This window comes from Gallinula chloropus, assembly GCF_964237585.1.
Source record: "Gallinula chloropus genome assembly, chromosome: 10".
Lineage (NCBI taxonomy): Eukaryota > Metazoa > Chordata > Aves > Gruiformes > Rallidae > Gallinula > Gallinula chloropus.
In genome coordinates, this window is record NC_140095.1 from 8,530,324 (window position 1) to 8,554,795 (window position 24,472).

The following is a 24,472-nucleotide window of genomic DNA, read 5'->3' on the forward strand; positions in this document are numbered from 1 at the left end:
TGGCGAGACACTCGCTGTAGGTAAGTGGAGGTGATGGGAACAAGGTCGCTGACTTTCGGTACCTGCAGCCAGTGGTGACAACCTTGTGGTCAGCGTGGTTGCCTTTCAAGTGATTTTTAACTTGCCTACCTGCACAGAAGGGTTTACTGGGATGCACCTGTGGGAGGGAGAGGAGATTCTTCTGCTCTTCCTTGCTGGCAGGGCTAGAGCTGCACAGTAGCTAGTCCCTCCACAGTTACTCAGCTTTTCATGCTATTTCCCCTTTTTCTTTTTTAAAACTCCTTTTGCTTCCTGTGGAAGGCAACTTCCTATCTAGGAGTGTTGCCGCTACATTGCAGGTCAAGGCAGCTGAATCCCTTCCTACAGGAAATGCTTAAAAATGTCACAAACTAAAGCTATTTATATTCCTAATAACAGATACATTAAATCTAGCTTTGAATGCCTATGACTGTATTGGTAGGATTGTTTTATTATCTGTTTCTTGGAGCTGTCTTGCCAGGAGTTAGGTGGCTTTACTCCCAGATTTATAATGCATTCTCTTCCTCTTGGAAAGGGCATATGCTGTCTTGGCTCACTCTTTTTTTCATTTGAGTTTTGCAGGGGTCTGTGTTGTTCCAATTTTAGTTGTTCTATTTCTAAATCCTTTCACATGCCTGTAAAATATGATAAAAACTAAAATATTTCAAGGCTCTTACAATTACTGCGGGTGTAAACTTCAGCCTGCTTTTCATATTTCTGGATATATCTATTAGTTCATGTAATTTGCAAAGGAAAAACTTGAGATATTCTTCAGATAAGGTTACTAATTAACATAAAAATGAAAAATCAAGCCTGTAAAGGTGGCTCCGCAGTAGAGGATTACTCACCAGCCCCAGCAGCTGTCTCGTGGCTCCCGCAGAAGCGTTCTGTCCCTCTGATTTGGTATTCCGAGACATTTCCCCCATCCATCCTGCTACTCCCATCTACCCAGTCATACTGAAAGTGAGATGAATTGACCTGTAGCCAAGCTTAACTAGTCGTCATTCAACAAAATAGCTTGTGAGGAAACAGCTGTAAGTATTGACAAAATATTGTGCTGCCCTCCTTGAGCTCCTGGGCTGTCATTCCCAACCAGCCTGGACTAGGCTTCACCTGGTCCTGCAGCTATCATTGGGATCTGGTGTCACTTCCACCTGTATGCTGCAAGGAGAAAGGCTGTGGGTTTAAGATCAAGTGTTTGTCATCATTTCTGACACGTGTATAAGGGCTGCAGACCCATGTCATGAGATTATGGAAGCTGTTTGTTGCAAGGATGGTGCTGAACTCTCCTGCTTTTCCATTGTATGTTTTCTTCTGCTGGGTTTGTTGGGAGCTGGGCCCTGGGGCAGTGGTCCAGGGTGGCCTAGGAGAAGACATCTGCCCAGTCGGCCCTTGCGCTGCAGAGGAGCAGCCTGGTTGCTGGAGTCCTGAGCCCCAGTGCCAGCACGCGCCCTGCCTGCTCGTGGTGGGGAGGTGAGAGCAAAGGGGTATGTGCTTATGAACCCCTGAAGGAGCGGGATCCCAGACCACCTGCAAAATAACCTCTCTGCATCTGGAGCTATGTAAAATAGAGCTGAGATGCTCCTCTGCCTCCCATCTGTCGACTAAGCATGAGCTGCTGTGGGGAATTCTGGGGAGCAAGTGTGCTGCTTGAGGGGTGGGTGGGCATCAGGAACATAACCTGGTGCAAGTGGGAGCCATCCAACCTGGCTCTGGGACCTCAACTGGAAAACACGGTCAGGGTAACAAGAAACATAAACCTCTGACACCTTGCAGGTGATAACGGGTGTGTTGGCTTTGGTAATGCTGGGCCCAAGCCTGGCTTCAGCCCAGCATCATGATTTGGTAACTCAGCTTCAGCGCATGATGTGTGACTGCCAATTTCAGCTCGCTTGTGAGCTCTTAAGGAGATGCCTGTTGCTGCAGAATGACTTTCTTGGCACTGTCCTACTGCTACTTAGCGGTATGAATAGGTAGTCTTGCCTCAGTGGTGGGAGTGTGTTGTAGAGGTGAAGAGACTGTGTGCTCCATTTCCTGAAGCCTGGGCTGTTAACTTCAGATATAAGCCTTAGGAGAACACCAGTAGCTCCATTACCTGGTACTGGTACAACAGTAGTACAAATCCATTGAGAATCGTTTGTTTACCAGACAAGACATCTCTCTCCATCCCTTCCCTTGCTCCCCCACATCACATATGAAAACAGCAGTAAGAAAGAATTGCTTTGTGCTGCTGTAATACTGCTTCTACCCCCCTCAAGAAATGGCACATTGATAGCCCTAAATGGTAGTTATAAAGGTGTGATTGCAGCACAGCTTAGAAGAGGATTTGTTTGGCTGCTGTTGCCTCTGAAAATACTGGCATGAAACCGCTAGTTACCCCTGCGGCTGCAGCACGGGGGGTGCAGGTGGATGGATGTACATATGAGTTAGTAACTGGGCTCCCACGTGGGCTGAGGAGGGAGTTTATCGTTTCACACTGTCGAGATTTGATTGTCCTTCAGATGCGAACTGCTTAGAAACCAGCCCAAACATCTTCTGCTGCTCCCAGTGTTGCCCTGAGCAGGAATTCTGGGGAGTTATGGGCATTAGAAATGGGGTTTAGTCTAGAGCAGTCCTGAAGACTTTGGTCAGCTGCCATTAAAGCTAAAAGACCTTACGAACACGGAAGCAGACTGACGTGTGTTCTCCTGATTTCACCGGTTTTGGAGGGTTTGTTTGTTTGTTTGGGAACAAACTCCCAAGAATAAAACAGCAAATTACAGCTCTTGTATGAGGAAGCAAGACTTCAGGAGGCTTTTTAATATTAATAAAGATACTGGAAATATGCTACAAGTTTGAAATAGCTGTTTTGGAGGCAGTGGAATGCTTTTGGTATCCTACTGGTAAAATAGGCCTTTCCTGATTATAATGGCATTACATAAAGGAAGAAATAACCAAACCACTTCTCCAAATAGAGATCAGGCTGTGTAATGGCCTTGGTAGGAGCTGTTCCAGTAATCACAAAGGAGTTCTCTTTCCTGTGCAGAAAGGTGGGAGGTTTCTCTTGGCTCACGTCACTGAAACCTGTTCTTGTTCTTCATCGTACCGTCTGCCTGTGAACAGTCAGCGATGAGTGTCTGGACTCAGCAGTTAGTCCCAATTCCTTCACTAGTTCAAAACCCTTTCCTTGTGTAACCCAACGTTGGAAATGGCACCTAGTCATTGCTAAAATAAAAACAAGCTAAAAACCCAACCCCAAACCAACCCAGGAGTAACATCAGTAATACTGACAGCATCTTTGCCTGATTCCATCAGTTTTTGGCAACTGAGCAGTACTTAGGCTTGCTGGAGGTTTAGGTGACCAGGAAGTACTTAGGAACATGGGTTAATGAATGATACAGGTGGTAGAGGGGCAGTTGGACTGGATGGTCTTGAAGGGCTTTTCCAGCCTTCAGGACTTGGTGATTTCTTTTTTTGAGATTCAATTTTGATTTTTAAATAGTGCTTTCAGTTAGTACCCCAGGATCTCTAGTGGCATGTGTTTTAGGGGGGCTAATATAACCTCCGTTATATTTTTATTCATTTCATATGTGTGTATAATTAATATTGTAGAGGAATGGGGCAGTTGGGGGGTTTGTTATTCAGGTAACCTCATCTTTTTTGGAGTGGTTTCCTTGTGTTTTCATGGTTCCCAGGGGGTGTCTGATGGTCAGGGAGTACCAACTAAATGTTGTCCTTGACTCTTAACAGCACGGGCTGAACTCAGAGCATTTGCAGTGAGCAGAATGTTTTATAAGGCTGATTTGCCTGATGAAGGATACTGGTTTTGAATAAACGGAGAGTAAAAGTAAGTGTTAGAAAGTTCCCATTTTGATGATGCAACTTTCCTGTGGAGTATTTGAATGACGGAGTGCTCACTAAGAAGAAGAAAGCAGGCTGCAGTCTAGTAGCGTCAGCTCATTTGGATGTGGTATAAAACTCTTTCATGTGTCTCTGGACACCCTCATTGACATGCTTTGTCAAGTTAATTGTTGTGCACAGACAGCTGTAGATATGGAGGGGTAATATCCCTGGAATTTATCTGCACGGTGTGCCGGAGTCGTTCTCCGCTTAGTCAGTGGTTTCATTTGGCCTCTGTGTTTTACAGCGAGCTGTCAGGCAGCTGTTAGTCACGGGCAGGTCCTGGCGTGCTCCTCAGCTGTGCTAGAGGAGGGTGGTGAGCACTTCACCTTCCAGGTCCCTGTGTAGCATTAGCACTTCTAGCACAGCCACCTGGGTGGCCTGGGGCCCGCTGGGAAGGGTGTGTCTCCGCAGTGTGGGAGCAGGAGCTTGGAGCTCATGCTGTAAACCCCTCTCTGAGTTGGAAGGAAGCGGTGGGTTTCTCCAAGTTTGAGATCTGTTGGTAACGAGCTACATCGCCAACAAACCTGGAACTTGCAGCGGGAGGGATGTGGCAGCTTGCTCAGCAGTTCCCCACACTGAAGGTGTATTGGAGGTGCACACGTGGTCTGTAAGTACCTGAACTGCCTTAGTCCTGATTCCATCGTTACGTTATGCTATGTGACGGGCTGCGTGGGTGTTTAATTATTTAAACTATGGGCAGCAGATGTCCCTCAGCCAAAGGGCTGGCACATTTTAGCTGGCCTGCAGACTCACTCTCCACTCACAGATAGAGTAATAACTGTTAGGAGTTTGTTACACGTGGAGGAGCGAGTGTGCTGCTCTGTAGCTTCAGTAGAGGATGTGCAGACCTCTAAAAGTTAACTGTGGCTGCAGACTGTAGTAACTTGTCAAAGGGATCTGTTACTCCTGTTCCGCACAGGAGCGCAGTGTCACATTGGAGATGTAGTACCTGCCAAAGCTGGCTGTATTTTTTCTGTAGGTCAGCCTAATCAAGTGGGTAACCTCAGTCTCTTTTGAAGTTTCTGGTGTCGTAGGACTGGATGCTAATTGCAGGCAAAAGGCATCTGTCATGTAGTCACAGCGCTCTTATTTCCACAGCTGCCACGGTGCTAATACACGTCCCAGAGCTGAACCGGTCATCCATAGAGAAGAATATAAAGCAGAGATGGCTTTCTTTTCCTGCCTGCCCTGTGGCTGTTAAATTCTTGAAGCCCTGAACCCTAAAGATCTACACTTGATCCCCACAGACTTTCCAGCTGTCACTAGGAGTTACCAAACTTGGCTGCTTGTGTTCCTCTGGGTCCACTCTGCAGTGATCTGCAGCTCCCCGGGGCGCTGAGCTGGGTGCCTGTCCTACCTGGAAGCAGCCACACAGCTATTTCCAGCTTCAGGACTATCAGGAAAGATTGAAGAGGGTTTCCTTAACCTTTAAATTATACAATTGGAATTTCAAGCGTGGAGTTAATCCTAGGTCTCTGTAGACTCTGGTACAACAGCTGTTGCTGTTCGTTTGGGGATGGCGTGCTTCAGGGCGAGACTCGATCAATAAGTAGTTCCGCGTCTTTACTGAAGCATGTTGTCTTGTCCTGAGGACAGCAGAGATGATGCTTTAATATCTCTCTCTTGCTCTTTAAATGAGGTGTATGGCTAGACCTGGGGGCTTGCAGAATGGCCTGCTGTGTGGCTTTCCCAGCTCACTTGTTTGGGATGGGCGTGCATTGAGGATGTTTGCTCTGTGATTGCTTTCTGGGTCAGGTGAATCCGCTTGAGTATCAGCTAAAATCTGGCTTACTCAGAGCAGAGATTGTTAGCAGAGCTTCTGGAGGTCTCTGCCATGCGAGAGAATGTGGATGTGTTCTCCCTCGCTCCCCTTCAGAGGTGGGAACTCACTTGTAGTAGTGTCCCTGTCCCCCTCCCCAGCTCTTTCTGCTAGAGGTTGTGTCATTATTAGCTTTACTAGAGCTTTATTATTTTTACTTCTTTCCCCTTCTCTGAAAAATTAAAACCTTCAGGTGGTACCCCGGTTGAGGGCAGAAACTGATAGTCCCAGCTAACAGCAGCATGTGGCTTTTGAGGCAGAGGTTCTGGGTACATGATGGATTATTTAGGAGCTGGTTAAAGGGAAGAGAGCAAATGCATCCTCATCAGAATACTTGCTGTAGGGCTGAGCTGGATTCCATGCTAACACTCTGCTCAATATTTTTAGCTCTTTGCAAACATATAAGTAAAACTGCTTTTTGCAGTAAGCCGTTCTGTGGCATTTTGTACATTTCAGAAAGGATATTTCAGGAATTTTTGTAGCTGTAGAGTTGAGAAGTATCTTGGAAGGACCCTTCTACTTGAAATGCATTTCCTGTATCTAGTGCTGTCTTTAATCTCATGCGGTCTCACAAAACCCGTTCTACCTATTAAATATGCAGTAAAGCTGTTCTGTTTGGTAGGAGATTGTATGTGTAAACAGCAGAAGTCCTCGTTGCTCCTGTATTTTAAGATTAAAAATTCAGCTGCAACACTGCCTTCGGATTCAGAGCCATTAGAATGGATTTTTCAGATTTATTCTTCTGATTATAATACAGAAAATTAATTGCTTTTGACTGTAAAGAATTATGACCCATTCATTATTTAAGGACTTTCTTGATGGATAAAACTTTTCTACTTACTTGAAGACTTTCCCTGAATCAGGGCTGCTTTGTTAAACCAGTATGAAGCATAATATGCCTGCATCAAACAGTGGGTGCACCACACGCTCTCTGGGGGCAAGAACTGGTGGCAAAGAAAGGCAGTGCTTTCTCTGTGTCTAGTTTGAGTATTCAGCCTACAAGTAGTAGAAGCCTGCTGGGAGAAAACATGGGTAAGTTACTTGAACAGCATTTAAAATGAATAGCTCGATTTTATTTTTTAAATTTTTGTTATTTAAAGGAAGATGTGTTAGTGTCTCAGTTGGGTTTTGCTTGTGTGTGTACTGGGAGTCTGTGTGTGGCATGCTGGGGAGCAGACTGGTGTTTCCCTGGAGAAACAGTCCCCTCAGATCGCTGCTCAGCCCCTGGCTGCTGCTGCTTAGGCTGCCAGTTCAGAAGGTCTCAAATCATTTTGGTGTGCATTTAAGTCTTTGATCCTCTCCACTTAGAGGACGAAGAAAGAAGAAAATCAGGTTTCCTGGACCTTGTTGATTAAAGCCAGCAAAAGAACTAAAATAAAGTTTGGCTACCTTTCAGCTCAGAAATGTTGGCTGAATGCCTGTAAGTAGCCAAACCTCTCTAGTCCTGGGTCACAGACATCAATGTGGAGGTTTGCAAATGAGGTGACTGCTCTCATCATCCTTCCTTGCTGTTGTTTCATGGAATCCCAGGCTGGCTGGGGTTGGAAGGGACCTTTAAAACCCGTCTAGTCCAACCCCCTGCCACAGGCAAGGGATGTCTGCCACTAGACCACATTGCTCTGAGCCCCACCTAACCTGACCTGGAATGGGGCATCTACCACCTCCCTGGGCACCCTATGCATCACCCCCAGCATAAAGAATTTCTTCCAAAATAACTATTGGAGCACGTGGCTCCTGCTGTCAAATATGAGTGATAGCTTTAATTCATTACAGTGCAATTGTTTCCCTAGTATCTTCAGGGTTATTGATTAGGTAACGATGATACCATAAAGCTTTTTTCCAAGACCAGAGTACAGTCGATACTAATGCCAGGGCTGTACAGGGGGTGAGTGCTTGCAGTGGGTGCTGTCCCTCTGCCTGCGCACCCCCCCAAGGAGGGAGTCAGCGCTTCCCAGGTGTGCTGTGATTGTCAGGTCATTTGTGCCATCCTCACTGGTGGGATTCTGGAGTCTCAGCCTTTGAGTACCTCTCCTAACAGAGCCTACGCTTAGCAGTAAGTTACCAGGGATGCTGGCATTCCCCTGTTACTAATTGGATTTCAAGGGTTTTATGTAGTCCACCCAGAATACTGCGTGTTTTCTTTTATGTATCTTACCTTTGCTTGTGAGAACAACTAGTTTTGCATTTGAGAGATGCTTTTTATCTTAAAATTAGTCTCTTTGAGAGTTTAAGAAAATAGATTTATCATGTGCTGCTTTGAAGTACGAGAAGGATTGGAGAGGCAGTTAGCCAGCTGACATTTAAAACCCTCGAGAACTTGTTCCAGCCAAACCTTTTGCAAAAAAGTAAATGCAGCTAAGGCTTAGTTACTGAAGTGATTTTTAGCTGGCAGTTGGGTGCATGTAATCATCTTGGAACATCCTGAAACTCGTTCTTTTGTTCAGCTGTTGTATCAAGGCTTCTGGGTTGTGTGTGTGAACTTGTCACTCCTCTAAATCAGAAATCTTGCTCACTGTGGTTTGGAACATTACCTTCATTGTGGTAGCCTGTATAAAGAACACTTCTTCTAAAGGGAATGTATTTCTGACACTTTCAGGTGACTGTAATTCAGAGCTGAAGTGATGTCTTGCTAGTTTGACATCTCTAAACGATACGCATTGTTTGTCCTGGCTAAATTCATGGCAAGGTGGTCCCGTTGGGAATGCCACGCTCCTGGCTGGCATTGCGACCAGCGGTTGGGTTCGCAGTGACCTGGGGGGTACGCTCAGGGTTAGAGCCTGGTTGGAGCCAGCAGCCTCTGCCGGGTGGTGCCGACGCTCAGGCCAGTGTTCCGGCGAGGACGCACTGCGCGTGCCGGTTCTCACACCGGCGCTCACGGGGTTCAGTCTCAAGGGTTTGGCCTTGGTTTGGTTCTCACTCTTTCATCTTCCATATACAAACAGCAAGAGACACCTTGTTTGAGGTGAGCCCGTGCAGACCAGCTCTTTTACAGGAGCTCTTCACGTGTTGTGAAAGAGCAAGCTTCTGACACTTCTGTGTGAAAGGGGAGGAAGAAAGAGGCAAATGCAGTTTTACAGTATACACAATTTTAATAACAAAATCTTTCTGTACACTGCGCTTTGTTTTACTCTGTTACTTACACCCCCTCCCACCAGAAAGTGGCTCCTTAAACATAATTTAATACAACGCATCTAAGACTCTTTTTTTTCATTTTTTAAATCTCTGGTTGCTAAGCTGGTAGAATAGTTCACTCAGTAATGTTTTCATGATGGTAAAAACAAAAATGGGGTGAGGGGTTTTTTTTTTGAGGCTTTTTGTTTATATTTTTACAAAGGAGCTGTGGAAGGATAAGCAGAGGCAGCGCACACTGGTGGTGCTCGAGCTGTGTGGCGTTTTGCCCTGTCTTGAGGCTTGATGAGACTCATCAAAGCTTCTGTTACCTTTCCCTAGATACCTCTCAAAAGGTTTTCATACAAGATGTGAAATGCTGAATTTCTGGATGGCTCTGCAATGCTCTTCAAGCACCCTGCTAGCGGGATGGCTTCAAGAGCAAAGCCTGGAGCCAGCTCGAGCATGCAGGAGGCTCTGCAGTGGGGAAAGGTGTGGGGAGGGAGGAGCTGCTGCTCTGCAACTGCCTGGGATTTTTGTTGTTTCCTTGCTTGTTCCTTTTTTTTTAGGGGGAGGAGAAATAATATATCCCTCTCTGAACCTTCTCATTTTTATGGAAAACTTCATAAGAAAGATGAAATTCAGCTTCTGGGTAGATTTCATTGGTCTGAACAGATGGATTTTGATAGCTATGCAGATTACAAAATTAAATCAACTTTATTTTCATTAAAGTAGTACAGAAATTAACTCGGAGACATTAAAAAATAAGTGTGTAGTGCAGATTTCTGGTTTAAAGCCACTGGATATTTCTGATTTCACATGTTAGCAATAGGTCTCTGTCTTCTACGGGGGGGTGACGGTACGTAAGCTCGGGTGCTTAGCTTGCCATGCAGGCCAGGCTTATCGGATAGTTTCTGCTTGGGGGGAGAGCAAACAAAACCAAACGTTGATACAGAGGCATTAATTATGTTTCCATCTGATGAGAAATGGGAACTCTGTGCAGGGGAGAACTTCAGCTGGAGACTAAATGCTAACCCATTTTACTCCTTAGCCCAGTGATTTCTCTTTTTTAGCTGTGTGCAGTTAAATGGTGATCTAATGCAGAGCGACTAACGAGAGGGGCACAGAAAGCATTAATTCAGACCTGTTCCAGTACGATGACTCAAAAATTGAACTTGTGCTGCTCGGTTTGCACGTCACTGCTGCGAGGGTGGGGGTTGGAAAAGCTGGCTGGAGATCAGTGAGGCTGGAGGAGATCTTTGGATGGGACAAGGATCTCGAGACCAGTAAAAGATACTTTCATTTCTAAAAGGTCCTGAACACTTGCGTGAGGCTGTGGCTGGGAGTGGAGTGTGGAGCAACTCTGGTGCCGTTTAGCATCTCTAGAGACTGAGGCTGTGCAGTGGAGATGGTATTTGGCAGAGAGCAAGTTAACAACCTCTCATCATCAGCCAGTGCTCATATTGAAACACCACGAATTTAAACCAAATCACTGCGGTTCTCGTTCCATAAACAGAATAAATCAGAGACTGCTGAGTAACGCCATTATTACGTTACCCTCCTTGCCTGGAAGAGTCACAAGCAATTGAGAATGGAAGACAGTAACTTTATTTCTAAAAATAAAAAAATTAACAGCCTCTGGTCGTGTCCTTGTGTAGAGCGATGGCTTTGCCTGCCGCTCGCTGCCCTTCCTAAGGGAATTCAAGTTGACTTCACTGCTAGTGTTTGACATTCTGTGAGTTTTATGATACCTGTTACCCTAAATGTAATGTTTGCAGAATTGCTTTGCTTACGCCCGGAACCTGGCAACAAGTGGTTTTGGAAATGGCAGGCATAAACCACAGCATTTGGGAGATTGGCTGCGTATTAGTGTGTAGTACAGAGAGTCAAAGCAAAATTGAATGATGCTGTGCTGGGCTCTGTCTCCTGGCCTCCTGCTTTGCTGTCTGCAAGCCAAGGCAGCGGTGCAGGACCAGTGGGAACTGGGAGTACTGGTGGGTTAGAGGAGTTGGGGCCCTGGATGAGATGCTGGAGAGATGCTGGAACAGCGAGTGCTTTAATGCTTCAAAAATGGTGTGAGTGGCTGGGGTGGAGAAGGGGATTAAACCCAGCATTGCTGGAACATCTATTTTAACTCTCCTTGGTCACACTGGTGAGCTAGTAAAGAGGGAATGGGCTTCTGCATGGAGCTGGGCTGTTGGGAAAGCACCTCCTCCAGAGGAAGCTCAGCGTGCCAGTCGTCACTGCCTGGCAGACTGACACGGTACCTGTTGGGCTGCCTTGCAGCAAGGCTTTCTGCTGGGCCCACAGGGGGAAGGTGGAATTCCTTCTTGGAAATGCAGCTGAGGACACCAGAGTTCAGTATTGACATCTGATGGTTGATGATAGTGTAGCAAGTTTATTTGGCTGCCAGGATAATTAATGAGTTCGGTTTGAGCTCTGCCTCTGCCAGTACCCTAGAGCTGTACATTAAAACCATTCCCAGAAGTGTCTGCTTTCCAGTTCCCAGCCGTGCTGACCACGGTGTTAGTTAACGCGAGGTGAGGCAGGTGTACGGGCAGGGACAGGGACAGCCTGGAGCAGAGCAAAAGCCTGGACATAAAGGAAGAGCTGTGAGCACTTATTCATGGTAAGGAATGAAGCAGATTTTTCTATAAGCAGCTAAACACCCTTGGATCCCACTGCGTTTCTGGAATTACCAGCTCTGCTCTGGCCTGGCTCAAGTGGGGTTAAAACACATGGGATATCGGCTCTCTGTCCACCTGCCCAGCAGGATTTACCTTGCTCAGGTAAAGGCAGTAATTGATTTCCTAGAACGGGCCCACTGCCATATAAACAGTTAGTAGGGTTTGAAGGATCTCTATGGAAAACCATGAGGCTTCCCTGAGTCTCTTCCATTGAGCACAGAGTCCTGGGAAGTAAACAAAGTACTTGTTTGTAGTAAGGGGCTGTATGTAAAAGCAAACCGATGCAAATTAATATCTTCAAAACCAGTAATTGAAAAAGCTTTATGTAAAAGCTTAACAGAAGTCACACTTATCTTGCTATAATTGCCTCGGACGACTTCAGTTCACAAGAAAACATCAAACTGTTGTATAATTGCACCCTAAATACCTCACTAAGTGGTAATACAGATATATAAAAGCAGAGTGAAATAGCAAACAGATTTTTATGCAGTGATTTTTTTTTTCTCTTTTAAAAAGTTTGCGGAATAGTTTAGTACAACACAATTAGCATACTGTAATTACTGATTTGCTCAAGGTATGTCAACACTGTGAGGAATTTCTTGTCTTCGTCGGTGTGTGCTGGTAATCGTTTAACACTGCAGCATCGAACACAACACGTTTTGTAGTTATACATACATGTATATATATATAATTATTTCCCCCCCCCCATCCCTCTGGTCCTTTTAGCTTTGGTTAGAATGTTTACAATATTGGAGCAGTTGACTTAAAAAATAATGTAATCCTTTGCAGACCCCCCACGTCCCCCTGCCCCGTGGCACCCGAGTACCACCGTCGCTGCATAGATCTGCAAATATTTACATACAATTTCATAATATAGTATACATAGCAATATGGTATTTCTGGCTAAAGAAATCAAATTACTCCTGAAGAGCGAGGTGCGTGTGTGTATATATATTTATATAGGGTTTTCTTTAAAGGATGTACTAGTTTAGGTTCTGTCCCGTATCAAGGAAGAAATGAAACATTTTTCAGTGAACTATTCTATAAACTAATTACATCTTCCTAACTTACCAGCAGGTACAATTTTGTTTGGTTTTTCTTTTTAAACTGTCAATTACCTTGAGTTTTGAGAGGAGGGCAAGTGAGAGCTTCTGTTACAGGGGCTAATTCTGTGTCTAGAAAAACCGGCGGCGGGGTTAGTGCATGAAAACAGCTTCCAGGCGAGAGGAAGCTTCGGCTGGGGGGGCAGTGGGGGGACAAAGAGAGGCTTTTTCCTTCCTTCCTTCCTTCTGTCCGTCCTTCCTTCTCCTTACCCTTGCCTTAATATTTACTTTTAATTAAGAAAAACTTGCCATAAGGGTATTTACATGTGAGAAGGTGTTGAAACGCTGTGAGTAATTAGCCCGAATTCATGAAAAGCAGCAGCAAGTCAAACCAGAGAGCTGGTGAGAGCCGAATCCACTTAATATTTCATATCGATCCCGTCGGACTGAGCTTCCCTAAATCAGCTCCACTGCCTACTTCCTAAGTGCCCGGAGAGTCCCCCTGCTAATTTGTGAGCATCCTACTAATTTGTAGACCCTGTGGGCTGCTCCTTACTGTATCTGTTGTGAGCTTTAGCAAGGTCCCTTTAAGCCAGCCAGGCTGTGAATGCAGAGAGAGAAATCTGTATTTCAAAGAAATGCGCTTAAATCCCCACCTGGACTCTCATTGCTCCCCCCCCTTTTTTTTAATTATTTCCCCTCCCTTCCCCCCTTTTAAAATTTTATTTATTTCTTTTTAACTGGAGTGGAATTGTCAGAGGAGGAAAAAACCTTCCTCCACGGCTGCCTTTAAAGTGAGCGGAGCCAGCTGGAGGGTTTGGGATGCTACAGCTGCAGTGGAACAAACGGAGCGTATGTCCCCCCCGCAGATCTCTGTGCAGATCCAGCCCCAGTCTCCTTCCCCTCATGCCAGTCTCGTTAGAAAAAGTAGGATGTGGAGGGTAGAAATGTTCACACACAGTCATATAATTACATAACATGGAACGTTTTACAGAGTTTGAGGTGAGTGTCTTTTTTGAGTTTGGAACATTAGGAGTGCAAGTTTAATGTCATCATTGCTTCTTTAACACTGAAAATATTATGGATTTGTTTGTTTTTTTTAAAAAAAACCTTAAAAATAAAAAATACTGCACCACTCCATAAACAATGTTTCCATTAAGTAGCTTGGAAAATTAGGCTTTATGTCAACATTTGTAAAAATTAGAATCTGATGTAGGTCCCCTACAATTTTAAAATAGGTTACTTATCTGATTTAATTTTGGATGGCGTGTGGGTATTATACTTCACACTCTTTGTACGGCAGCTGCTGACACTTGCACTGTCCGTAGCCGTTGATGATGATGAAGGGTCCTTCGTGGGTGGGTTCGTATTCGTTATAGGGTCCTTGGTCTGACATGTTTGCCATATGCAGCCGTGTCTGGGAGCGGAGCTGCCTGTGGTTTTGAATCATTGAGCACTGCCTAATTCTTCTCAGTGTGGGAGGGCAGCACTTCCTGGAGATGAACACTATAAAAATGATAAAAAAGAAAGAAAACAATAAAGCCATTGTTCCTGTAATTACCCTCTGAGTGAAGATGGCATTGTTTGGCTCGGGGAAATGTTCTTCGGTGGTAACGACCATGCCTGCCGTAGTCGGAATCTCTTTGTCTCCCATATGGAAATGAGAAGAGCTTATTCTCTTCGTGTACTCGGTGGTGGGAACTGCCTGTGTCGTAGCCACGGGTGTAACAACAGTTGATAAATTCCAGCAAAGCTGAAAACCATACACGGCGTCCAGAATATCCTCTCCCTGGGTGTGGTCGGGGCTGTGGCAGAGGATGGAGTGCTCCCACCGACCTTGGAAGCCACTCAACCATGTGGCCAAGGCGCAGATCTTTGGGCTGCATTCCCACAGATTGCCGGAGAGGCCCACGGTGGTGAGGGATGTCAGCGAGTTTAGGATCTTGGAATCCAGAACGGTGAGCTTGTTGTTATCCATTAGGAGGGTTTTAAGGTTAGGCATAGTTTCAAAGACGGTTAGGTCGATGGCTTTGATTTCGTTCCCAGTCAAATCGAGCTTTTCTAAGGTGCCCCAGGTCCACTCCATCCCACACGTCAAGTTGCTAATTTTGTTCCACTGCAAGAAGAGCGTGTGCAGGCTGCTCAGCCGGAGGAAGTGAGCAAAATTAATCTTTGTCAGCTGGTTGTGCTCTAGGTGAAGCTCCCTCAGCTTGATTAATCCCGCAAATCCGTTGCGAGCCAAACTTCGCAAGCGGTTTGTGCTCAAATCCAGGAACTCCAGGCTACGACAGTCCCAGAACAGGCGGACCGGGATGGTCCGCAGGGAGTTGGAACGCAAGTGCAAGGTCTGTAGCTTGCGAAGGCCGTAGAACAGCTCGGGGTGCAGAGAGGATAACTGATTAAAAGAGAGGTCCAAATTCTGCAGGTTAAGCAGCTGGCTAAAAGTTGTGTTTGGCAAATGAAAGATTTTGTTGGAACTTAAGACTAATTCCTTAAGTTTATACAGTCCTTGAAAAGAATCTTCTCTGACTGTTGCAATTTGATTATGATCTAAGTGAAGCCAAGTAAGTTGACTGAAGCTTGCAAATTGATCCCTTTCAAGTTCAGAAATATAATTGTGCCTCAGTGACAAACCTAGCGAGCCCTTTTCAGTGGTGTTTGGCACTGAGTGAAACCCCTGAGAGTCACAGTAAAAGAGCAGCTTCTCACAGCGACATTTTGGTGGACAAGCCATGCCCAAGGCAGGCAGCATTTTTAAAACCATACTCATTGCATATAGTGCTGCCAGCATACGAGCCCCTAATGGCCACTTGAAATGTAAGCCTGCAGAATATAATTTAGGAAAACAACAAGATAGGATAGCCTTATCAGTACACTTTGAACATCACGGACGGAAGATTTCACTGCAGATAACATTGCCATGCATTTCCGACACGCTCATTCTAAATGCAAGAAACAACTTACTACGAAACACACGATACTGGGCTATTACACTTAGGATGAGGCTTTAGCTCTATTACGGAGAATTACAGTCTCACGATCAGAAAACAGATTTATGGATTTTTCTTAAGGTTCAGTGCAGAAAAAAAACTGCCTTTAGCACCTGACTGCTCCGTTAAAGCACAGCCGGTCACTCGTTAGACAAGGGATACAGAAAGGCAGGAACTTACCCATTCTTTTGAGTACATTGGAGGTTGCATTCAGTCGTAGTTTTAGACTCAACGCGGTGAGTCTGTGAAAGGCTCTAACGTAAGGTAGCCTTTGAATAATTTACTGGGTTGAGTGTCCTTTGATATCAGTGCAAAATTGAATCCACGATCCTCTCTTGGAATATTCCTTTTGAAATCGCTGGCTTGATCCCCTCTGACAGCTCTGCGATTTTTAAACCGATGCTTAATACAAGTTTTCGTCCGCGGCGGCTGCTCAGCTGGTTAATTGAAGCTCACGTTTTCTTCTCCCGCAGCTGTGGCTTCCTTTAGTCCTAACTTGTTGATGGCAGATGGGTGGCTTATTGCTGAGAGAAGCTCCTGTAGTAGCATGAGTGCGTTTACTGAAAAGCTTTTCAGGGAAGCGGCACAAGAATGGATTTGCTTATGCGCTGTGACCACACAGGGCTGTATATAGGCTGACGTCACCTGGTGACGTGCCTTTTGTTTGGGTTTTCCAGAAGCTTTGCTGTTTTAAAGCATTGTGGTGCATACTGTGATGTGTTAAAGACCACTGATGGGGTGGGGGTGTGTGTGTGTGGGGGGGAAAAAATCAGCAGCAGGAGTCCTCCATCCTCATGATAGAAAGAATAGGGAAAGACTTGCCCCGCTCCGCTCCCCCCCCTTACATCTGTGCTGGCGTGCAGAGCAGCGCAGAGCTGCGGTTGGCAGTGCCTTAGCGCTCGCTGCTGCCTGTTTTCTGTTCGAGATCGCTGCATAAAAGGAACTTTGAGCTGCCGAGTCCGCGCAGTCGGAACAGAGGATGCTGGTTAGCACCAGCTTTTCGCAGGGGTGAGAGGGATTCGGCAGCTTAAAGCGGCACAGAACAACTGTGAGCGGCCACGGTCCCTGTGAAAGTGGGAAGGGGAGAGGATGGGTGTTCCGATGTCTCAAAGTACAGTGTGGAGCAAAGGACAGGAGCTAAGCTTCAAGCGACGAGAAATTTCTGGAAAAGGCAAAGCTTGTGTTAGGACACAGGAAAAATCTAATTGGAATCCAGCTTGACAGCGTGCAGTTATGAAACCAGAGAATCTATTTTTTTCCCCCAAAAGAGTGGCTTTTGTGCTTGCTTTTCCTCAGGGACCGGAGCGCAGGAGAAGTTGTCGCGAGGTTGGCACTTGCTGGCAGGACTCGAGGCAGTTCAAGGGCTTCCTTGTGGTCACTGATCACCTTCTGGTGTCACAAGCTCCCTGTGAAAGGTGGTGCGGGGTGGGTCCGTAATTGTTATCCCATGTGGGTTAGGGCTTCAGGAATTAGGGCTTTGGGAATCTGTGCCTGCAGCAGCGGTGACCCCGCAAAGCTGGGTGGGCTCTTAGCACCAAGCTGGTCCCTGGCCAGAGCGTGCCCACTCAGCATGGAGGAGGCAAATGTGCTGTCCCAGTTGCTTGTTTGAAAAGTTCATTGCCCTTTCTCTGGAGCAAACTCTCCCCCAAGACAGCTGGTACTGGAAGGCAAAGGAACAGACTCGATTTTTTACAGCTTTTCATGGTTTTAGGATTTTCGCATGCATGTGCAGGAGAGCAGAGCCGCTTCCCTGGCCTTGGCTCCATGGGGATGAGGCAGAGTGTTAGCTTCCCACTCCAAGCAACCTGAATAAGCTTTTTTACTTTCACCTTGAGAGATGAAGTAGAAGGCTCTTGAAAATGTATGCTCTGTAGCCGTGAGGTACCACGACCTCAAGGTACGGAATGAGCTGTGAACAACAGGTTTCCTGTGCTGATGGAGGAAGATGATGAATTGTGTCAAAAGAAGATTCTGAAAGAAAGCACTGGAGGTAGGAAGCTTTAGTTCCTTAGAGGTACTTATTTACACTAAGACTTGCTGGTTTCTGCTTGCTTCTCCCTTCGCTATCACATGTCATGAGTGCACTACTGACTGTGGCCATACTTCTCTGTGGTGGGTGGTCCCGTCCGGAGCAGACTGGAGTGTGAAGTAAAGGGATGGCACAGAAACATAAACAAAAAGGAAAACCTTAAACCTACCCAGAGCGAAACCCTCTCACCCAAACCACTCTCCCCAACCCATCAGGGAAGTAACTAATGGTGAAGCAAGCTGGGAAATGATGGATAAATGTCTTAAATTGCTCTGCGGTGAATACCTGTTCTCACATTTGCTCCAATGTGAAATAAATACATGTGAATAGATGCCATGAACCTGTTTAAAGAGTTCCTTCACACCTCACTGTCGAAAAGAAGCAGGAACCCAGGCCTGGCAGCTGTCTGGCAGAACTGAAGTACCCTGCTTGGGCTTCCCACAGCAGGGCCTCTGGTGCAAAATCCTGTTTAGAAGTGTCAATTTGAATTTAAATACCATTTAAATACAATAACATTTACAAACAACAATCCAGAGGGGGTAACTGATAAAATGACAATGGCTCTAAGGTCAGATGTTACTCCTTTCCTGTGCTGCCTCTTTCTGCTGTTACCAGGAGGATGAATTTAGGTGTCTTTTGGAAACGTTCTGCTTTTTTGCATCAGTATCTGTTGGTAGGTTCCTCCCACGGTAAGATTGTGTAATTTGGCACAGAGTTAAGAGTTAATGTTCAAACACGGTAAGTTCCTTCCATTCTGAAGCGCTCTGTTCTTTGGCCCATCACCAAACAAGGGCTATTTAGCACCTTGCCAGCGTGTTTCCTGTTTGGGAAACTGCTAACGTGAACTTTATGGGCGCTTTTCTTAGCGAAACATGTTTTTATGTGCACTTGTCATGAAATAACAGCTATTACAGAAAGCGTGCATCTGGCTCTCTGAAGTTGGGAGCTCTGTGGTGATGCTCACACTGCTTCTTGGGAGCTGCCTGCACTGGGAATAATCCCCAGCTGGCTGCAGAACGCACGTGATGGCGTTTCTTCTCCCCACACTGAAAGCTTGCTCGCACACCAAGGAGGACCATGCACGAGTGCCATCTGCGGCCTTCTGCCAACAAGGGCGCTCCCAGTAATGGCCTGAGCAGCCACCTGCACCCCAGAGAGAGAAGGTGGCGTGTCTGCCTTGGGAACAAGCTTGCTAGGACCAAATAGCCCTCTCAGGGGCTTCTCCCTTACCCTGCTGCTCCAGCACCAAAAGAGCTGGTTTTCCCGCTCAGCGCGCGCACTGGAAAAGTAGGATTGCACCCTGAGGCTAGCGTTGTCATTTAGTTAGGCTGACATCTTGTGGAAGCCTTCCTACTGGATTAAGAACAACAAACAAGCTAATTTTACTTGATGTAGCTCGATGTGGGCTGCGTGACTTCCTTGCGCTGCGGGCTTGGAGGACGGCAAGCTGCAGCGTTGCAGGTGAGGCTGGGGAACCTGCGACTTGGATCCGCGTGTGTGGTACCGTGTGAGCAGGCAGCTCACCTTGCTGCCTGAAGAAGTGACAGCACTGATTTCTGCTGGACATCGGCACATCAGGGCTTGTAGGAGAACCTGCTGGTGTTTGGCGAAGCGATAGGCTTTGTGCTGGGTCAGGCTGTGAGGTGAAGGAGGCAAGCATGGACATGGGGCTGTAGCGTCACCGTGCACGTACTGTCACTCTGTGGAGCTGGGTTAGTGGTGAGCACCAAGAAGGGATAGAGGAGAAAAAGGCATGTCCAAGGAGATGGGATATCAACAGACATGCCCAGCTCCTCAGGGCAACCCCAGAGGGTGATGGGTGGGCTGGGATGGGGCACCATGGGTTGGGTGCCTTCACGGGAGCACAGGACAGGTGTGTGCTGTGGTGAGGCATGGAGGCTGGCACCTCTGTGGGCATTGAGGGGAGTGTGGGGCTGCCGTGGCTGCGGCCTGGCAGTGGGGAGGGATGTAGTAGGGGGCTAGTGGCACAGCATACTGCATGGGAGTGGGAGCCTGGGCATCTTGCTGCAGGTTCTTGCTGAATCCTAGATGATGCTGTGCAGCCCCCATGCTTCGGCGAGCCGTGGGCTCGCTGTGGGAGACTTATTTCCTGCAGGAAAGCAGTATATAGTCCTGCTTCCTCAGCACAGCCAGCAGATATGGAAACACTGCTGAAATCCGTGTGTGTCATACTTTGCTGCTTACCCTTCCTGGGCTTGAATCAGCACTGAGATATCTGCAGTTTGTTTGCAGCCCTAATATGGTAAGGGAGGGATCTGGATGGTTTCCCTTCGTGGGCACGCGATTAGGCTGGGTGTCAAGGCAAAACCGAAGCATGTGACGAAGGGAAGGGGATCACTCCATCTCCTGCCTCCCCATGAAGCACAGCTCAGCAGTGGCACGCTGACATACAGCATCCTCTGCCACTGCCTGCCCAGAGGAAGGCGTGCCAAACGCTCATCTTCCACCTATTAAATCACCGTCGTTACCCACAACGCTGCCTGATGTCCCAATTCACAGACTATTCACAGATTATCTGAATCAGGAACCTCTTCAAACCATCTCTTTTAAAATGTATTTTAGGAAACAGTGTGCTGGGCAGGAGGCGGGGCAGCGCTGGCTCTTGGTTGCACCATGGTGGCACACCTGGGCAGGACGGATGCTGGGCTCTGCTGGGGTGGCTGTGCTGGGCAGGGGCCACTGCTTGTCTCTGTAGCTCTGTGCTCATAGCTGAACCTGAACTGATAAGGACTTGTTGAGGTTAATGGTGAGAGGTTTTGTGATTTTGCTGGTTTTTCTGAGTAACTCTGTGCAATCTGTGTGTTGCTGATCCTCATGGCTGTCAGATGGGGCTCATGCACCTCCTGCACCATGCTCTGTTACCTCTGTAAATCACTTAGGGTCAGACTGTAACATCAGAAGCTGTAGGAGAAACTCGGTTCCTTTCTGTTGTTTAATTCAGGTGGCAGGCTTGGAAAGGGAGCACTTTGTGACAGGCGTGATGCCACTCCTCACCCTCTATATGAATCCCCTTCATTGCCAGAGGTGATTAAAACCAAACCCTGTGTGAGCCGGAGCACAGGGATGGGACGGTGGCTGGTGCCTTGCTTTCCAAGCAGGGTAGCAGTGATGATGGAGGAGCAGAGATTATGAGCAATTTTTAACGCCAATTCTTGCCTCTTTGATAAAGATCTGATTTAATATAAAGCAAATTTGCACTGCAACTAAACTTATTATCCATGATACCGGACAGAGCTGTGGTATCATACTGCAGAATGACTGACATGGTCAACATGACCCTATTAAATCTGCTGAGTCTATTAGCTACTTACTGACCGCAGAGCTTGTGGTTCCCTCAGCTGAGTTTTGTGTTGAGTATCTGAAAGTCCTTTCAGGAGCCCGAATATTCAGATTTCACTATTGAAAGGCCTCCTAATCTGTGTGTAAGAGAAGCTGATGGCTGGGATATGCTTGTTGTGCTGTTAGTTGGCTCCTCAAGTCAAAGTTTGGACTAGAAACAAGGGCCACTTTTTAAATAGAAGGGGTAATTGGTTACTGGAACAAAGTACCTCGAGGTGGTAAGCTGTCACCTGGAGCCTTTAAAACGTGATTCAGTACTTGATAGAGAGAACAGGGCTTGTTGAGCTGCAGAGTGGGCGTCTGGACAGAGGGACCGGTGTGCTCAGGGAGGATCTTCAGATGCTGTCAGGGTCCCTGGAGGGTTCCTGCAGCTGCAGCTGATGTGTTTTAGCAGTCAATGCCCCACTGCCTGCCTCCATGTGGACCTGATGGGCATGGCTGGTCCCACAGTTAGTGGGTTCTATTTCATTTTGAGAAAAAAAAAATAAGAAGCTTCAGACAGGCTAAACCTGACATCCTTGTCACTGGGCCAGGACCTCAGTTAGACTTGGCTGTGACAATTGAAGATGTTAATGATGACAGGGTCTCTGTAGCCACAGAGGTCTGGGCGTCCATCCCGTGTCCCCTCCTGCCCTGCTACGCCAGCCCTAACAAAGGAACCAGATCAGTAGCTACATGTGATAAATCGTTCAATTACTGCAGCTAAGTTAGCAGGGCCTTTCATATTGCAACCCTCAGAAGTAAATTCTGTGAATGCTTCTGGCGAGCTTCATGCTAAAACTTCTGAATGCCAACAGGGTGCAAATCAACTGGAGCTGCCTAGCTAAAACCTAATGGGTTTAGATTATACAGCTCTTTGTGTGGGGGAATGTGGGGTGGCTTAATAGGAGCAGCAGTGTGACATCGGTGCCTGTTGGGCACTTGAGTATGCATTGTGTTCTACAGAGGGCTGGCTGCTGTCTGGTCCTGTGAACCGAATGTCCATCAGTGGAAAGGGTTTCCTGGTTTCCTTCTCATCCGAAAGGCTCCTGGTCCTTGCGTGCTGAGGCTGTTTGGGGCTGTGAAGCCAGGGACGGCAAAGTGGAAGCGAAGGGTGGACTCGCTTCAAAAGCGTGCTCCTGCTTTGCGATAGAATGGTGATGTAGGGGCACCCAGGGGGAAGTAAAATGGCACTTCTCGGAACAGCTCAGTGGTGGGCTTTCTGCAGACGAGATGAATATACATCTTAGAGCCAAAGGCATTCCTGGGAAAACCAGCCCACGTGCCCGGAGGGTGCCATGGGTTTGGTAGAACGGTCACACTGCAGTAGTGAAGCGGTGGGAGAGCAGCAGCAGGTGTGAGCAGCTGCAAGAGCAGGTTTCTGTCACTGAGCAGGGTTTTAGCTCATGCAGCACCAGAGTTTGGGTGGCCTGCCTGCTACCCTCCTTGGGGCACAGGTAGCACCCTCTGCCTCCAGTGCCCCTGGAGCGAAGCCATTGCCTTAGGTGCAGGCTGGACGGGTGCTTTCTGACCTTGCTGCCTTCTGGTTTTCAGGTCTGCCACGCCTGGGAACAGTGAACTAGTCAAGAAATAGGTCGTATTGATCTTCACTTCATTTAGAGATTTTGGCTTTGGTTTTGAGGGTGGAGTGAAGGGTGCGCCGATGCCGGCTCTGCGGAAGGCTCCGGTGTGGTCAGGCGAGCTCCTGGCTGTAACTGCAGTCACTTCTCAGTTTCCTCTTCTGATGAGAATCATATTACTTGATCAGGGAGGTGACAAATCTTCAATAATTAATTAAACTATAATGACATTACAAGATCCTAATTTTTCCCGCCTGGTTTTGTTTAATTTTGATTTCAGCTGTGGAGTGGACGCGGCATTTTCGATCCAGGGCTGCCCACCCAGGTACTTCAAACCAGCCTGTCACTGCAGGGCTGAGCACTGGCAGACCCTCGCTTTGGCAATGCTAAATGGCTTTTCTTCTCAACAGGATAATTACATCGATCGTGGATTAGAACTTCAGAAATTGGACTGTGATTGCATAAAGTGTGCTTTAAAACTCAAAATATAACCTGTGTTATACAGAGAAACCTCCCAGCCAAACCAGAACCTCCCCCCCCCCCCCCCCCCCCCCCCGTTGCTTTATCCTACACATGAAAGGGTTGTGTGCGATCGGTCCCTGGCTGTGGGCGATTAAAGGTCTGGGCCCTTGGGGCCTTGATGCTGTGCTGGCTGTGGGCTGGTTGACTTGAGCTGGGGGAAGAGAGAAGGTTAAAATCTGAAGGTTGAATACGGTCCCTGGCTCATGAGGAGCTAAAAGGCATCCAGATCTGTGAAAGGACCCTTTTCTTGGGAGAGTTGACGAGTGTTAAAGGTACAGCATTCAGATGTCAGATGTTCCTGTACTGCCCAAACCAGCCAGGAGGAGAGCGCGTTATTGGGGAGGTGAAGATGACTTTGGGTGGGCAGAATCACCTGAAGAACCCCCAAGCAGCAGCTGATGGTGCACTTGCAATGCTGAGGGCTGGTTTTGCTGAGACCCTGCGTACCCATTTACCTCCTACTCTCTTGTTCTGCAGGCTGGACGCAAAGAGAGGAGCGACGCGCTGAACTCTGCCATTGATAAAATGACCAAAAAGACCAGAGACCTGCGTAGACAGGTAATTAATACACAGAGTTGACACTTGTTGACACAAATGAATGTGTTCCTGAACGCTTGCCCTCTTGGCAACGTGTTATCAGTTGATTTGTTTCCAGTGGGCTTGCCTGCTTGTATTTTGTGAATTAAAAGCTAGATGCTTCCAGTGCTTGGTCCAGAGGGAAGCGTGGAGTGGAAATCTAATCCTCTGTTAACTGTGTAATAAAGATGTTTGATTCTTAATCATCTTTGTGGCAAGAGAGGTTTAAAAAACCCCAACAAAACCCACCAAAAGGAAACAAAAAGCTGCCTCATATTTTTGGGACTTTGAACGGTACAAAAAAGATAGGAATCTCCTGGAGAGAGTCCAGCTGAGGGCTTTTGGGGATGATGAAGGGCCTGGAGCATCTCCCCTATGAGGAAAGGCTGAGTGACCTGGTACTGTTCAGCCTGGAGAAAAGAAGACTGAGAGGGGATCTAATCAATGATTATCAATATCTGAAGTGTGGGACACAGGGGAAATGGCTAGCCTCTTCTCAGTATCTGTGGGGACAGGACAAGGGGGGATGGCCTCAAGTTGGAGCACAGGGAGTTCCACACCAATCTGGGGAAGAACTTCCTGGTGAGGGTGCCAGAGCCCTGGGACAGGCTGCCCAGGGGTGTGGAGTCTCCTTCTCTAGAGAGATTCCAGCCCCATCTGGATGCCGACCTGTGTGACCTGTCCTGGGAACCCTGCTTTGGCAGAGGGGTTGGACCCCTCCAGCCCCTACAATTCTGGGATTCTGTAATCACGTGTGTTTTATAATTCCAGTGGGTTTTGTCTCCAGACAGCCTGCCTGCTCTGAGGACTGTATTTATGTGCCATCAGTCTCTCGGCCGCTAGCTTTTTAAAGCGATATATTCCCCTCCTCAAGTAACT

General features: G+C 47.1%; 2 protein-coding genes across 2 annotated transcripts in view; one reads left to right on the forward strand and one right to left on the reverse strand.

Moving 5' to 3' along the window:
- Positions 1-24,472, forward strand: part of CTNNA1 (catenin alpha 1) — a 118,724-nt gene that overhangs the window by 44,224 nt on the left and 50,028 nt on the right. The window contains exon 8 of the mRNA XM_084268595.1: positions 23,495-23,575. Coding sequence (XP_084124721.1) covers positions 23,495-23,575 — 81 coding nt within the window. The remainder of the gene's footprint in view (positions 1-23,494; positions 23,576-24,472) is intronic.
- On the reverse strand, positions 13,834-15,438 carry LRRTM2 (leucine rich repeat transmembrane neuronal 2; the record flags this gene model as incomplete). Its single annotated transcript, XM_084268675.1, has 1 exon — positions 13,834-15,438. A coding segment is annotated over one exon (1,605 nt), but the record flags the coding sequence as incomplete, so codon positions are not given.